General features: G+C 44.5%; 1 protein-coding gene across 7 annotated transcripts in view; it reads right to left on the minus strand.

Moving 5' to 3' along the window:
- Positions 1 to 14,915, minus strand: part of PLEKHH1 (pleckstrin homology, MyTH4 and FERM domain containing H1) — an 84,028-nt gene that overhangs the window by 41,387 nt on the left and 27,726 nt on the right. For 4 of the 7 annotated variants that reach the window (XM_073348415.2, XM_073348418.2, XM_073348416.2 and 1 more), the window contains exons 4-7: positions 14,190 to 14,339; positions 11,115 to 11,198; positions 8,592 to 8,673; positions 2,267 to 3,279 (exon numbers count right to left, since the gene is read on the minus strand). In XM_073348415.2, coding sequence (XP_073204516.1) covers positions 2,267 to 3,279; positions 8,592 to 8,673; positions 11,115 to 11,198; positions 14,190 to 14,339 — 1,329 coding nt within the window. Of the gene's footprint in view, positions 1 to 2,266; positions 3,280 to 8,078; positions 8,290 to 8,591; positions 8,674 to 11,114; positions 11,199 to 14,189; positions 14,340 to 14,915 lie in introns of those variants that run through there. The other 3 variants (XM_078853305.1, XM_078853306.1, XM_073348420.2) reach the window with 3 other exon arrangements.

Raw genomic sequence — 14,915 nt, forward strand, 5'->3', positions numbered from 1 at the left:
CAAGCACCCAAAATTTAGGATATGCCAACATTCAGGTTAACCATATGCATATGCATTATAATACACTCATTAATTACATGAGCACATTCTATTTTTTCCATAGGAGCCCTGCCTCATTCAGTGCACAGCACGAACAGTACTCATTGAATGAGTAACTATTCAATAATTTGGTTTCTCCTCATTGTTCATTGGGTGGCCCGATGCCTTATTTAATACACACAGTTCAAATCTAGCCCTGAAGAAAGTTATTAAATTCTTTATGGAAATTCTATGGCACTCATGACTACAGTATCTGAGAGTTTCACAAACATTAATTAATTTATCTTCACAACACCCTTGTGAGATGAGTGTGTGGTTTTATCCCCATTTTACAGGTGGGAAACTGAGGCACAGAGAGATTAAGGTTAAAAGTGTCCATTAATTTTGGGTGTCCAACTTGAGACTTCGGACCTGATTTTTCAGCGAGCTTAGCATTATATAGCACTTTATATGTTCCAAGCACAGCTCCCATTGACTTCAGTTGCAGCTGTTAGTGCTGAATATTTTTGCAAATCAGACCCCAAGGCACCCAACTCAAGTTGGGCACCCCGAAAATGAGGAATGCACAATTAGTGACCACCAGTGAAAAATTAGGTTTAAGTCAGTGGTGCCCAAACTTTTCCTGTGGCGCCCACCCTTACCAATAATGCAATCTTTCCACATGCCCCCTGCATTCCCGCACAGTTGGCTAAGCAGAAGAGCTTGGGCTAGAGGCAGTGCTGGTCAGGGGGTGGACAGAGAATGAGGGCAAAGCTGGGGTGGGGCTGGAGGCAGAGGGGTGGAGCGGAGCTGCAGCTGGGACTGGGGCAGAGCAGGGCTGGGGGCACTTCCTCCCTGCCCCCCATCGGGACTGGCCTGCCCCCCCCCCAAGTTCCACCCCCTGAATGTTCCTCCATGCCCCGCCCCTAGGGGGACCACTTTTTAAAGTGACTCGACTAGCATCACACAGGAACTCTGTGGCAGAGACAGAAACAGAACCCAGTTCTCCAAGGCAGCATTCAACAGCCTTAACCATGAGACTGTCCTTTCTCTTCCTGCCTCATTCGCCACACACCTCCCAAATTCTGCAATAAGTCAGGCAGGAGTCCTACAGGCAACAGCCTCTTTCACAATACAACCCTGATTCATCCCCAGAGAAGGTTCATCCTGTGCACTGATAAAGGAGGGGTCCTGTGAAAAAACTGTGTAATTAAAGGCTATGTCTGTACTACAGGCTGGGGGCATGATAACCAGCTCACGTACACATCCTCATGGTAGCTCAATGAAAGCTAGTGCCAGTTGTGCACACAAGCTGGGAATTACATCCCTCGCTCATGATATAGACGTAGCTGACTATATCATAAAGCACATGCATAACGGGGCCAAATTAAGGTTGCACAGGCAACCTTAATTCTGACATTTCCTAACTTTTGAGGGCGTGACTTTCCAACCTTAAAAATGTTCTTTTAATATAGTTTGTGTGTGTCGTTTCCTGAGTTTTTAAAAAAACAAAGTGAATAAACACCCACATGAGTCCTCAGCAGGGTTGGAACATTTAGATCCCCCACACAGACTCTGCCACTTAAACTAACTGGTACTAAGCTAAACTAATGGAGTAACTGGTACTAATATTTGTAGGCTGTTATCTTCTATGTGGGCTGGACACTAGAGGGGGATGACACACATGCTTTGCCAGTGCCACATTTTACTTTTGCTGATAGCAAAATAATGTTGAGACTTTGGAATATGGAGTTCCTTTTCAGATTCTGGAGGGAAGCATTCTCTAGTGGTGACAGTTCTTTCTGACCCTGTCTCCTACAATAGTCTGTCCCAGTGCTATTTCTCCCCGTCCCGCCTATCCGGCTTGTAATTTCACATGGGAACAGAATTAATGATGAACCTTCAACTGTAGATTTGCATTTCTTGACTTCTGAGTTTGATCACTCAACATTAATATTTCTTTGGTGGGAATTTTTTCCAGAAATCTTTTGCTTTTGTTTTTTTAAAGAAAAGAAAAGAATAAAAGTTGCCAATGTGAACAGTATGTTCCATTATCAGGAACTATTTGGCTTGATAAAGATGGCTGCCTTCATAAGTAACTAAGGTTGCCAGGAGCCAAACAGCCCAGATAAAGGTCATTATAAGCCTTCATCTAGGCAACCCAAGCCCAACCATTATTGACAGAGGCACCCAAGTACTGATGAAAGCTGAGCAGAACAGTATCCGTAGTGTCACCTGTGTTTCTTACCCAGGATGGGAACCTGTGCAGTGGTGGAGTGGGAGGTTTGCCTCCTGGGTCTAGTGGTCCAGCTTCAGAATTCCCAGCTTCATTTTTGCCTGAATCAGGATGCTGATCAATCTCCACACCCATCCCAACCTTTCCCCCCACTGGGCATCCTTCTGTCTCCATCTTCTCTGGCAGCTCATCATCATCAATGTCTGTCTCCTCCACTTGTGCAGGGCAGAGTGTTGAGGTTGTTATGGGTTGGAAGGTGCCAACCTCTGTGCTCATTACATGATGGAAGCGATCAGCACCGGGCTGGGGTTGGCTGTAATGTCTCTTTGCTAGCTGGATACTGTCTCTTGGGGTGCTGGGTGTCCGGATTTTTGGGAGAGTCAGACTATTGCCTAGTCCACATTCCCTCCCTGAAAAGCTTGGCTGTGTTGAAGTAATGAATGATGGCAAATCCAGTGTTGGCTCTGCAGTTGGGAGACAGCCATCAGGGGTACTCATCATTTCCCCTGAGGATGAGGAGTCCAGCCTGTGGGAGCGGAACTTGGCACTCAGCTCATCTGAGGAGTTGCCCAGCTCTGATTCCATCTGATCTGAGGTGCTAAGAGAGCTCTGGTTTCTCCCCAAGGAAGACTGGAAAGCCAGGGCTTCAAGGACACTTGCGGACTCAACTGCAGGGTCCTGTAGTGTGGGATCAGGGCACCCTGAGCTACTGTCAGAGATTACAGTAGAGAACGTATCTTTCTCTACAGAGGGCTTCCAGTTCAATGGGTCACGGATGACCCTGAGCATGTTCTGGGAGGGCAATGATTTATTGGCTTCTTCTGCAATGGAGGCTTCATCAACGAGGATCATACTTGGTGTAGGGGGAACACCTTTAGCAGCTCTTCCCGGACACTCCTGTTTGACACCCATCCCAAGGAGCACGGGATTCTGGTCTGGTTTCTCAAGCAAGGGTGACAATAGCATTCTGGGCACCATAGGATTATAGCTCCAAAGAGATTCAATAGGAGGGATGGTTGTCAGATCTAAAAAGAGAGAAAAAGGATAGTTAGGGCATTTAAATGTTTTTTGTCCAAAGTGTTGCTTGTTAGGATGAGTTCCTGTCAGATGTATTTCAGCCACGGGGTATGTCTACACTGCATGTGGGAGCAATTCTCCCAGCACAGGTCCACAGACTTACATGAGCAGAGCTAGCATTAGCATACTAAAACCAGTGTTTAATTTGTGCCAGGGTTTAGCCCCAGCACCTGTGGGCTTGCCACATCAGTTATTAAATTTACAAAATTGCTTGAGACCCAGGACCTAATTGCTTGAGCCCTGGCACCTCTTTCATTACAAATTAAGCACTGACTAAAAATAACTGCGTAGATGTTGTGGCTCGGGCTCTCAAGTCTCAGGGGTGGAGAAGGTAGGCTTGAGAGCCTGAGCTGCAGCCCAAATCACAACGTCAAAGCAATGTCTACATAGGTATTTTTAGTGCAGTAGCATGAACCCTGCAAACATAAGCCTATGGACCCAGGCTGGGAGGCTCACTCCCAGATACAGTAAAAAGATTACAGTATTTGAGTATTACAGTATTACAGTACTTGAGCATAAGCTTTCGTGAGCTACAGCTCACTCATCGGATGCTCCGATGAAGTGAGCTGTAGCTCATGAAAGCTTATGCTCAAATAAATTTGTTAGTCTCTAAGGTGCCACAAGTCCTCCTGTTCTTTTTGCGGATACAGACTAACACGGCTGCTACTCTGAAACCTCCCTGATACAGTGTAGACGTATTCCTTGGAACAGACCAATGGTCCAGCTACAATAGTGTCCTTTCTCTGACAGCAGCCAATACCCAGTGGATCAGAGGGAAGAGAAATGCCCGCAGTAACTTATATACCCATGCAACATTATGTCACAGGTGAGCTAACGGGCCAGAACCTCAGCAGTGTAAATCAGTATAGCCCCTGTGATTTCAGTGGAGCTACAGTACATTAAACTAGCAGAGTATCTGGCTTGATTTACTTCTATCCCCAGCTGGTGATCAGTGGATGCCCTGAACCATGAAGATTTGAGAGCCTTTGCGACTATTACCATCAGCTAAAGATGCTACCTTCATTCATATGAATGTCTAAATTCCTTTAAAATCTTTCTAAGCTGTTTTCCCCAATAATATCCATGGTATCAAGTCTCTTAAATGTATAATATGGTTTGTTCATAAGAATTTCCCTATTTAGGTTTATGTTTTCATTCCATATGTTGTTGTGTTACAGGATGGGATAAACAGGAATGCCTGGTTGGCCTTCCAAATGTCCCTTATTTAATGTCTATGTAATACCTCTGCTCTGTCACTTCTTTCTCTTATCTTCCATACTGCGTAGTCTTAGAGACTATCTGAACTCTACAGATACCTTCTAATGGCGTCAGTGAGGGTGTGGAGAAGGATGGCGTACCCCTGCTCAACTAGCAGGAGGTTTGGCCTACAAACCCCCTAGGTCAGGGATATCCATGGGGAGGCCATAGGCCTCTTCAGTGCCTCTTGCCTTTATGGGAACATCATGGGAGCACACAATCCTGTAACTATCCAGTAGTCACTGACCCTGATCCTGCCCTCTGGAGATGCAGAGTGAGTTTTAGAATATGAAGGGGAACTATGAGTAGGTTAATGGTGACAAAAATAAGAATACTTTGTATTTATATAGGGCTTGTCAGCCAAATTAATACCCCAAAATGCTTTACAAAGCTGGTAAAATAAGCAGAGATATGCTCCAAGGTCACAAAGCAAGTCCGTGGCACCATGGGAACTGAACCCAGGGCACTTGTCTCTCAGCACTGTGCTTAGGTCATTAGCTCATAGCTACTCTAATGGCAGGACTGGTATTAAATTTTCAATGAATACCTGTGGAGCTGGTGAGGGAATAGCACCTCAGAGGGCAGCCATATCTCCATCCTGATCCCTCCCCTAGGTATAGGGCCTGATCTGAACAATGCCTTCATGTGAGTTTGGAAAAGGAAGTGCGGAAACTGCTCATTGAAACTCTCTAGGCCAGATCTGCTAGGGTTTCAGCCTTTCTGCCCAGGAGGGCCAAAGAAATGGTCTGGCCCCTCATCTTTTTAATCTTTTCTCAGACAGAAACCCACACCCTACCCCTATATGTCTAATAATGTCAGATGCTCTTCTCTGGAAAATCCTGACAGCCTAGAAAAATTTGTGTAGGGTCTGCAATAGAATGGAAATTACGTGGATCATTTCAGGTCTTCTGATAACCTTGACATTTATATTGTGTCTTCTGTCCCAAAGAACCAGATTCCAAGTTGCTTTAGATAGAAATTATATATATATATGAATATCCAGGAATAACAAGATATAATTGATAATGGTGCCTGAGTATCATAGACTTCACAAGCCTTGCTCAGTGGCCAGCAGGGTTTACAAGGTCAATACAAATTGAAAGAGCACATGGACGGAGGAGAGGACAAAGGGTAAGGGAAATTATTGCTTATTATGGAGAGAATAAGGGTGGGATCCACAAAGGGACTTAAGCATTGCAACACTGAGTGTCATGGCACTTAACTTTTAGGCTCCTAGAAAATCACAGGAATATGCTGCAATCCACAAAGCCTGAGTTAAGTGCCTAGGGTCCTTATACAATTAATTGGAGAGACAGACACCTTAAAATGTGATCCATAAAGCCAGCATGCTAGACATGGTGCCACCTAAGCTAGCTAATGGGGGATGCCGATGACAGGGGTATATGCAAAGCCCCACCTCCCTAAAGGCATTCCGCACCTAAGTTTGGGCTGCAGGGAGGCAACCATCTCTGCTTAGCGATCCATGAACAGGGACCAGCCACCTGAAGTCAGGCAGCTTAGCTGCCTAAGGTGTTTCTTGCAGGAATGAATTAGGTGCCTGTCTCACTCCACATAGAACAGCTGGACAAAGAGGAGAGGGTTCTGCCCCCTGCCTTTTGACTTTTAGCCCAAGGATTAGAACATTGACCTGAGATATAGGAAACCCAGGTTCAAGTCCCCCCTCTCTGCCAGAAGGTAGAAAGGATTTGAAAAGGAGTCTCTAACCACTGAACTATCGGATATTCTCATGTGGGGTTCCCTCAGTCTCTCCTCTTGAAGCTGTTCCACTGTGGACAACTTATGAAGAAGTGATTGGCACACTAACCACTGGGCTGTACCACCATTCTCACTTTCTCTCTCTCTCTCTGCGTCTCAATGACCGTTTAAGTGTTTATCCACAATGGAACAGTCCTGGGACTTATGTGACTAAACCTAAGGCTTAGGCCCCTAGGTACCTTTGTGAATCTGGGCCTAAAACCCACATTCTTGAGAAATATCACAGGGTGACTGGCCCTTTGAGAGGGAGCAGAGTCCTGTGCAGCTGCGACTGATTACCTGCTGCCCAACTGGGCTTAAGGGAAGGCACCTGGGTCTGCAGCACAAGGCAATAGGAGAGGAAGCTGCAGAATAGTTTGAGACAGTAGGGGAATAAGACTGCAGCCTGCCTAGCCCAAAAACCGGGAAGAATTAGAATGAAGCTGGAAGGCTTGGATCCTCTTCTGTGGGAACACCCAGGACTAAGTTTGACACACTGTGGGGTGGGGGAACAGACTGTGGGTGGGTGTTGGAGTGGACTGGGGTGAGAAGGATTACTAGTACTGAGTGTTTTTGAATTGTATATACATAAATTAGACCCATTAGAGGAATGTTTTAAGGACTCTGGACTGGGAGACTTATTTAAGGAGCCCTGAAGATGGAAGGCAGGGTGCTGTACTGGGCATATATGTCCTCTTACTAGATATAAAGGAACAAGGACCATCAGTGCAAGACCCTAGAGGCACAAGGAACTGATTGTGACACCCACCCAGTCCTAATATGATGCCTGTATAAATTCTCCCAACCCTGACATCAGTGTAACTCTGCAAAAAAAGTCATTCATATGAAATATTACAGTATGTTTCCAGAATCCCAGGCATGTTGGGAGATGCCTGTAGATGAAGCTGTTAATATCAGCATGGCTGGTTGCAAGAGATTTATCGGTCTACTGAGGCCTCTCAATTTAGCCTGGCAAAGTGAGTCTGTGCAATTAGGTGGGGGTAGGGGTTGGGTGGGCAGTGCTGAGCTGTCTGCTGTTCAGTGGGTTGGGATCCAGGGAACACTTAATACTAGATTATTAACACAGCTTACCAGTCATTCTGTCTGTGTAAACAGCCAGAGCCAGAGGGGATGAGAGAAACCCACTTGCAAAGCACCTGACCGGAAGTGTGCTGGGATTTGGCGAGAACTTTGCATGGTTTCCCTGGTGATGGAAGGGTGGGGGCGAGGCATAAAACATCCCAGAATAAGAGTTTAGCAGGAGAGAAATGCTCCCTATCTGCCTAGTGCAAATCTAGGTCATCTGCTCCCATTTCTAGACTTTTTTTTAAATGGACTCAATTTAGGCTAGAAAAGTTGGGGAAAAGGAAACTCCCTCCTTTTAACAATGAATTATATTCTGATGAAAGGTGCTGGATTCACAGTCCTAGAGAAGAAAGCCTTCTCTTTAGCCACAGAAAAGGTCAGGGGTGCTGGAAAAATGTATGTAGTGGGTGCTGAGAGCCACTGAACCAAACTGTAAACCCTGTATATAATGGAAACCACTTCAAGCCAGGGGGGTGCAGTAGCACCCCTAGTTCCAGCACCTATGGAACAGGTACAGCAAAGGCATAGGCAATGTAAGCTTCTTCCTTATCTGCCAAAATGCCTCAACCTTGTGCCGGAGGGAACACTCTCCTCCCTCCCCCCAGAGCAATGGGGAGAGTTCAGTCTTCTTGGCTCAGTCAGTCCTTACTTCCACTCTGGTAAGATGTCAACAAGAAGTCCAATAGTGCCTCTTGTGATGGTGACTCTCTGGCAATGTGGATGCCTCTACCCAGGGAGGAAGTATAGTGAAATTCATCAAGGACTTGATCTTGCACTACTGAAGTCAATGAAGGTTTGCCAATGACAGCCTTGACCCCCTGAGCAAAAGGACCAGCCAGGCCCATTAGCTTGGAAGCAGTCGCAGCCTCCTAAACCAGAGGTCCAAGATTCAATCCCCACTGGAACCAAATAAGGAACATTGTTAGGATAAAAGCAACTTGCCGTCTATAGCTTCTTCCATCCAGATGGTTTTACAAACATTGATATAATTAAGCCTCACAGGTCAGCATTATTGTTCACATTTCAAAAATGGGCAAATTAAGGAACAGAGGTTATGCCACTTGCCCAAGTCATACTTACTAATCTATGGCAGAACCCATGATTCCTGACTACCAGTCCTCAGCTGGTTACTAGGTTACAATTCCAAAATGAACATATTTACCTTGTAATGCATCTTGAAGGGCTTCAATTTGCTCTGTCAGCCTCTGATTACAGTTTTTCAGGTGGTAATTTCCTAGCTCAAGCTATGAAACAATAATAAAAACTGAAAAAAATTATTCACACACTCTCCCCAACATTAAGAAGTGTTTAGGTGTCTGACTGCAATTAAGTGTCAAGATAAGAACAAGAAAAAGAACAGATAAATTTAACTTTAAGCTCTGAAGCCCTTCTCAGCAGCAGCTTCTGCCAGTTGGAATAGCCCTTCTGCACCTACCCACTCTTCCCAAATATCCTTGGAAAGCACCTTTCTTCTCCCCTGCATAGGCCCCATCATTTCTCTCACTGCTATTATTTATAATTTACCTGTAAAATATTTTGGAAAACAATTGGTATGAAAGAGACAGCTAAACTACTATTACTTGGGAGTGTCAGCTTTCCTTCCTCTTGCACACAATGTAATGGGATACCCCCTGTGCCAGGAGGGACTGGGTGGGGAACACATGAAGTTAACCCTCACGAATACATATTCAAGGGAGGGGAAAGAAACACATCACAGCGAATAATCCAGGCAGTACTAAAGAGACTGGGGACTCTCACCCAAACACAGGGTTCACATAAAGAATCCCTGCACGACCTATAGGTGTAAAGCACCATGCTAACAACTTCCTTCCTGAAACAAATTGAGAAATCCAAAGTTTGGAGATGTATGTGTGGCCTCAATCCAAGGAGTAAAGAGTTACTGAGTCTTTTAAAAAGTGCTTTGAGATGGGACAGCAGGAAACTGATCCAGTGCGCACTGAAGTCAGTGGAAAGAATCCCATTGACTTAAGTGGGCATTGGAATGAGGTAAAGCCCCAGGAGCTGAGAGGGGTTTGGAAGAGAGGGGAAGGGCAGACATGAGGGAATGCCATGCTGGAGGAAAACAGTGTCACACAGAGTTAGTAACTTTAAGGAATAGCAGGAAATAAAATGGCTATGTGCCAGGTGCTGCCTCAGGAGGAATGACAGGAACTGCATCTCAGGATTCACAGGAGAGGGTGACCGTGGGGAAGTCTTTTGCTTCCTCTAAATGAGAGAACAATTTACTTCAAATTCTGGTTCTTGGAGGTGGAAATCTGATCATGGCAACTCAGCACCAGTTTACTCCATTAGGCACAAACTTTGCCCAAATCAGTAAATTGTCCTAAGTCAAGGACAGAGGATCTGCCCCTGCATCATGAGTTGTGTGCTCTGGCAAACATTAACTCCTTTGTGGCAGTGAATATCTTTACTCCTGGGGAAATTCTGTACCAAAAAATTAAAAATTCTGCACACAATATTTTCAAATTCTGAAAAATTCTGCATATTTTATCAAAATAACACAATATAATCATACCACGTTTCAATTATTTTTGGTCATTTATTTCAAAATACCTGTCAGCAAGTATGTCTGTAACAATACAGATGACAAAAAAGACCCCCATGTGTCCCTCCACTCCCACTCAGACAGCCATTTTCCCGATCCCCATGTGGCCCTGCACCTCCCTCCCCACAGTGGCCCTGCGCCTCTACTCTCATTCAGCCCCTGCCCCAGTCTGTCCCACACTAGCCCTTATGAGCCCCCCTCTGACTCTCCAGCAGCCCCACAGTGTCTGTCTCCCCATATCCCCTTTCTCCAGACCTAGCCCCACAGGCACTGTGAATAAGGCAGGCTTTTTCTCTTCCCTAGCTGGCCAGGAGCTGTAGCTCTGTTCTATCACCACAGCGCCATCTGGTGGGAAAAAGGAGGAACTACAGCAGCTTTCCAGCTGAATGACAGGTTTCAGAGTAACAGCCGTGTTAGTCTGTATTTGCAAAAAGAAAAGGAGTACTTGTGGCACCTTAGAGACTAACCAATTTATTTGAGCATAAGCTTTCGTGAGCTACAGCTCACTTCGCTGTAGTTCACGAAAGCTTATGCTCAAATAAATTGGTTAGTCTCTAAGGTGCCACAAGTACTCCTTTTCTTTTTCCAGCTGAAGTATTTTCTGCTGAGGCTGCTCTGTTCTAACACTGTAGTGCCCTCTTGTGGGCAAAAGATGGAACTGCAGCAACTTTCTGGCAGAAGCTTTTTTCAGTGCAAAAAATTAAAAATATGCATGGCACATTAAGTATGCGCCTGTTCAGTGGCGTTGAATTCCCACAGGAGTAAGCCAGTGTAGGAGAATACAAGCATTTAAGACAACATTAAAAGTTTCACTCAGTGCAAGAAGAGACCTGACATAAAGAGTTTCTGTATGTAGATATCACCCACACTCCAGTCTGATGGCTGGTTAGTTAACTGGGTGGCACAATAGCTATGCCTTTGAGTGACCACATTTTGTCAATGACTTTGGAGAGCCCATCCTGCCTGTTGGCATGAGGCAGTGGTACAGAATTCCCCCAGGAGTAATAATATCTTGCTTTTATTGTCCATACAAAGTGCTCGATTTACAACTCCAGCAACATATAGAATCACCACTCCCAACTGCACACCACAGAAGCTGACAACAGGCTGGAGACTCACCTCTCTTAGCTTAAATGTTACCCATTCCTTGATCTTGGCAGCTTTGTCTTGAACAATTTTAGCTTCCTCAGCCCTCAACTGCTTCTGTGGCAAAGAGAGGATTAAATGTATTATGGGAACATGGTCATGATGTTCTTAGTGGGTTAATGTAGCAGTAGTGGTTTATAAACTGGAACTTCCATTTAGTGAAGTGGTCCCAGGACTAAAGTGTAGTTAGATATTAATGCTCACCTGGCCTCTGATATCAGGCCCCTTTAAGGTGTCTGGTGATTTCAAGATCCACTTGAGTCATTTTTGAAAATTTAGGCTAACAATTCCAGGGTATCTGTTTTGGGGCCCTGTTGTATCTTGGCCTAATTCCATCTTGAGCAATTACATTCTGCCTCCCAGAGTTTCATTTGTACATAGTCTTCTACTCCTCTTATCCTACATTATTATGTAATGTTGCTCTGCGGTGTTAAATAGCTGTAGTTTTCCACCCAATCGGTGGCTACATGTCAGTGGAGAATTAAACAATTCCTGTGTGTACCTTGTAAAATGTTTTGCAGTCCTTCAGAATGAAGAGAATTCTATAAATGTCAATAGTTCTATCTGGAGCTTAGAGGGCAGGTGTTAGAGTTGGAGGTTTAGGAAGGATGGTTACTTTGAAAGCCTGAAATCCCATCAAGGTCCCTGTGACACACAGCTGTTGCTCTCACTGAGAAACCAAAGTCAACATAATATAATCGGGGACAACAGGCTCAAGACCTGAGACTGGACACCCAGGGAGCAGTGGGCTGTCTATAGGTGGTATATTGTCACAGAGTGACTGAGCCCCTTTTTAGGAAGAATGTGTCACACCTCCTGTGACTGAACTGGTGTATCCTAGCTACCACTGATTAGGGGATGAGGTAGCATCTGGGGTCAGGAGATATAAGGAGGCCTGGGAGTTGGAAGGAAGAGAGACAGGCCAAAAGCAGACAGATGGAGACTCTGGAGCTTTGGTTGAGCCTCTAAACTTTATCAGGAGACGATGGGGATAAGCCCAGCAACCTTCTATTTGAAGGAAGATTGAGGACTGAAGAAGAGTCAAAAGTGACAAAAGGCAGCAGAGCCAGAGGCTCTAGTTTATGCCTTTGAGATGTGCTTAATCAAAAACTATCCTGTGACAAAACTGTTCTCAGCCCAAGACAGCACTGAAATGTTTGGAGGGACCCTGGGAGGGAAGGGGGAACTGAGTCAGGGTGCCTACGGGGCACCTTCCTACCATGAGGGGAAACTCAAGGAGGATTTTACAGGTATGTTCTGTGTGTGTACAGTGCCTAGAATAAGTTCCTGGCCAGGTCTCCTAGGTGCTACAATAATATTACGAAGAGTAATGTTTGAGAAATCAAACAGGGAGTATTCTTCCCAAGTGATTGCCAGGGTAATGACACCATGCCATCAGCTTTGCGGTTATGTCATTTTTCTCTTTTTCCCTTCTTAAGGGAATTTGCTGCTGAAAGATGCTAGACTGATACTGCTGGAAAGTGAAGGCCTCTGTTTAGCCTCAGATCAGGTATAGCATGGGTGGTGGCAGTGCAAGGCTCCCCACTCCAAAAATAGCTTAGATACCTTACAAGGAGAAACCAAGCCTACGAACAAGAGGGAGAAGTTCAGTCTCCCTGGCTCCTTTAGCCATTGGCCTCTCTACTGAGGCTGACAACAAAGGTGACAATTGTGATAGTGGTTTTGTGCCAAAGCTGCTGGAGGCTTTTATAACATGGAGTCTAGTTCATTAGAAACTAAGGATAGTAAAAATGATCACTCGCCTCCTTTTTGCACTCTCACAAAGTAAGAGAATAAAGGGTTCACTCAATCATTGGCACGTACAGATACAACAAATAAAAATAAATCTGCTACTTCATTGTTTTAATTGCTCTGTGCAACTCAATGCCACAGCAGCACATCTAGTTCAGATACTGTTTCTGGATTTAAATAGTCCTGGATAATTCTATGACCAAATAATGACTCTTACTTTAATATGCTTAACTACAAATGTTATCAAATCTCATGCTTCATGTCAGGGAGGTAGCATTCTCTCCCTTTCCCCCCTTGAGTACAGCATTGTAACATTTGCAATGTGTATTACTCTACTTATTTGCCTTCCTCTGAAGCATCAGGTGCCAGCTTCTGCTGGAGATGAGATTTCAGACTTGATTGACCAGTGGTTTGATAAGACCTGGCAAATCTTATATAATGCATTTTACATAGGCCTTTGAACATCAATCAAATTGTAATGACCCAGACTAGATTCAGATCAAAGACAATGGTAAGAGACTCACTATCCTATTACCACACCCCAGAACCACTAAAATCTCTACACTTAAGAATTGAATCATATAGACAACCAGGATGTCAAAGGCTGTTTTCAGTCTGAGATGTCCACTCTCCCAGTCTAGTCTGAATTTAAACCAGTCATCCCAATAAAGCATTTTCACATCCCATTATGAATCACCATCAGCCCAAACTTAAATGGGGGCAGATTTGACTTTGGTTTTGTCTATTTGGATTCCTGTATTTCTCCTTGGCAGGAGACAGGTTTCAGAGTAACAGCCGTGTTAGTCTGTATTCGCAAAAAGAAAAGAAGTACTTGTGGCACCTTAGAGACTAACCAATTTATTTGAGCATAAAGTTTCGTGAGCTACAGCTCACTTCATCGGATGCATACTGTGGAAAGTATAGAAGATCTTTTTATACACAAGATCTTCTATACTTTCCACAGTATGCATCTGATGAAGTGAGTTCCACAGCATGCATCCGATGAAGTGAGCTGTAGCTCACGAAAGCTTATGCTCAAATAAATTGGTTAGTCTCTAAGGTGCCACAAGTACTCCTTTTCTCTTGGCAGGAGAGGAATCTTGCTTTGATCAGAGAACCATTGTACTAAAGACTCGGGTCACCCTACCAGCCAGAAGGAGATTGTTTCCCTTCATAGATTGGCATAGATGAAAGCACATGGATGCTAGAGAGATAAGCAAAGCCTTGCACCATATGTTACCTACAGTCCCACTGGCCCATGCATGCTACAGATCTCCCAGTGGAAGGTGGCTTTACCTGTTTCTCCAGCTGCATTTTCAGTCTGCCGATCAGATCATCCTTTCCTTGCACTGTGCCCAGCAGCTCCTGGTATTTTCTGTATAGGGTACTCTCTGATTCGCTGGTTTTCATATTGGCCAATTTCACCTTCTCTTCCATTTCTCTGACCTGAAAGATACCCTCACACTTTCACTGTAATGACCATGGGTGGTGGTGGTGGAGTTAATGAAAATTGAATGTGATGGCATGAGTTTCTTTAATGGTAACCACTCTGAATGGGGGCTCATCTTTATGATGGAGGGAAAGAAAGAAAAATCTGACCTTTGAAAAAAACACTCTTACAGGCCTAAGGTACTCTGCAATTAATTTTATTTTCAAATGCAGTGTGTTCAGTTCTGACATTGCCACTGGCATCATTAGGGGACAGGGTGAAAGGCAATGAGAAACAAGAGAAGATACAAGTTTGTATCTGAGCACTTCACAATCTGTGGTAATAGGGAGGCCATATAAATACCCTACATTATATAGAAAGGCAGGGCTCTCTACACTGACTACTGCGAATACCATATTGAATTATTTACCCCCATTAATACCAGATTCAATACTTCAAGATCCTACTTGTCCTCTTCAAAGCCTTTGTGTTGTAACTACACTGGGGAAACTTACCAAAAAACTCCCACTGCTATGATCCCTAGTTTAGACAAAGCTTTGACAGCTTCTGGTGGTTTTGCAACTGTGCAGGTT

The sequence above is a fragment of the Lepidochelys kempii genome, chromosome 6 (genome assembly GCF_965140285.1).
Source record: "Lepidochelys kempii isolate rLepKem1 chromosome 6, rLepKem1.hap1, whole genome shotgun sequence".
Classification (NCBI taxonomy): Eukaryota; Metazoa; Chordata; order Testudines; family Cheloniidae; genus Lepidochelys; species Lepidochelys kempii.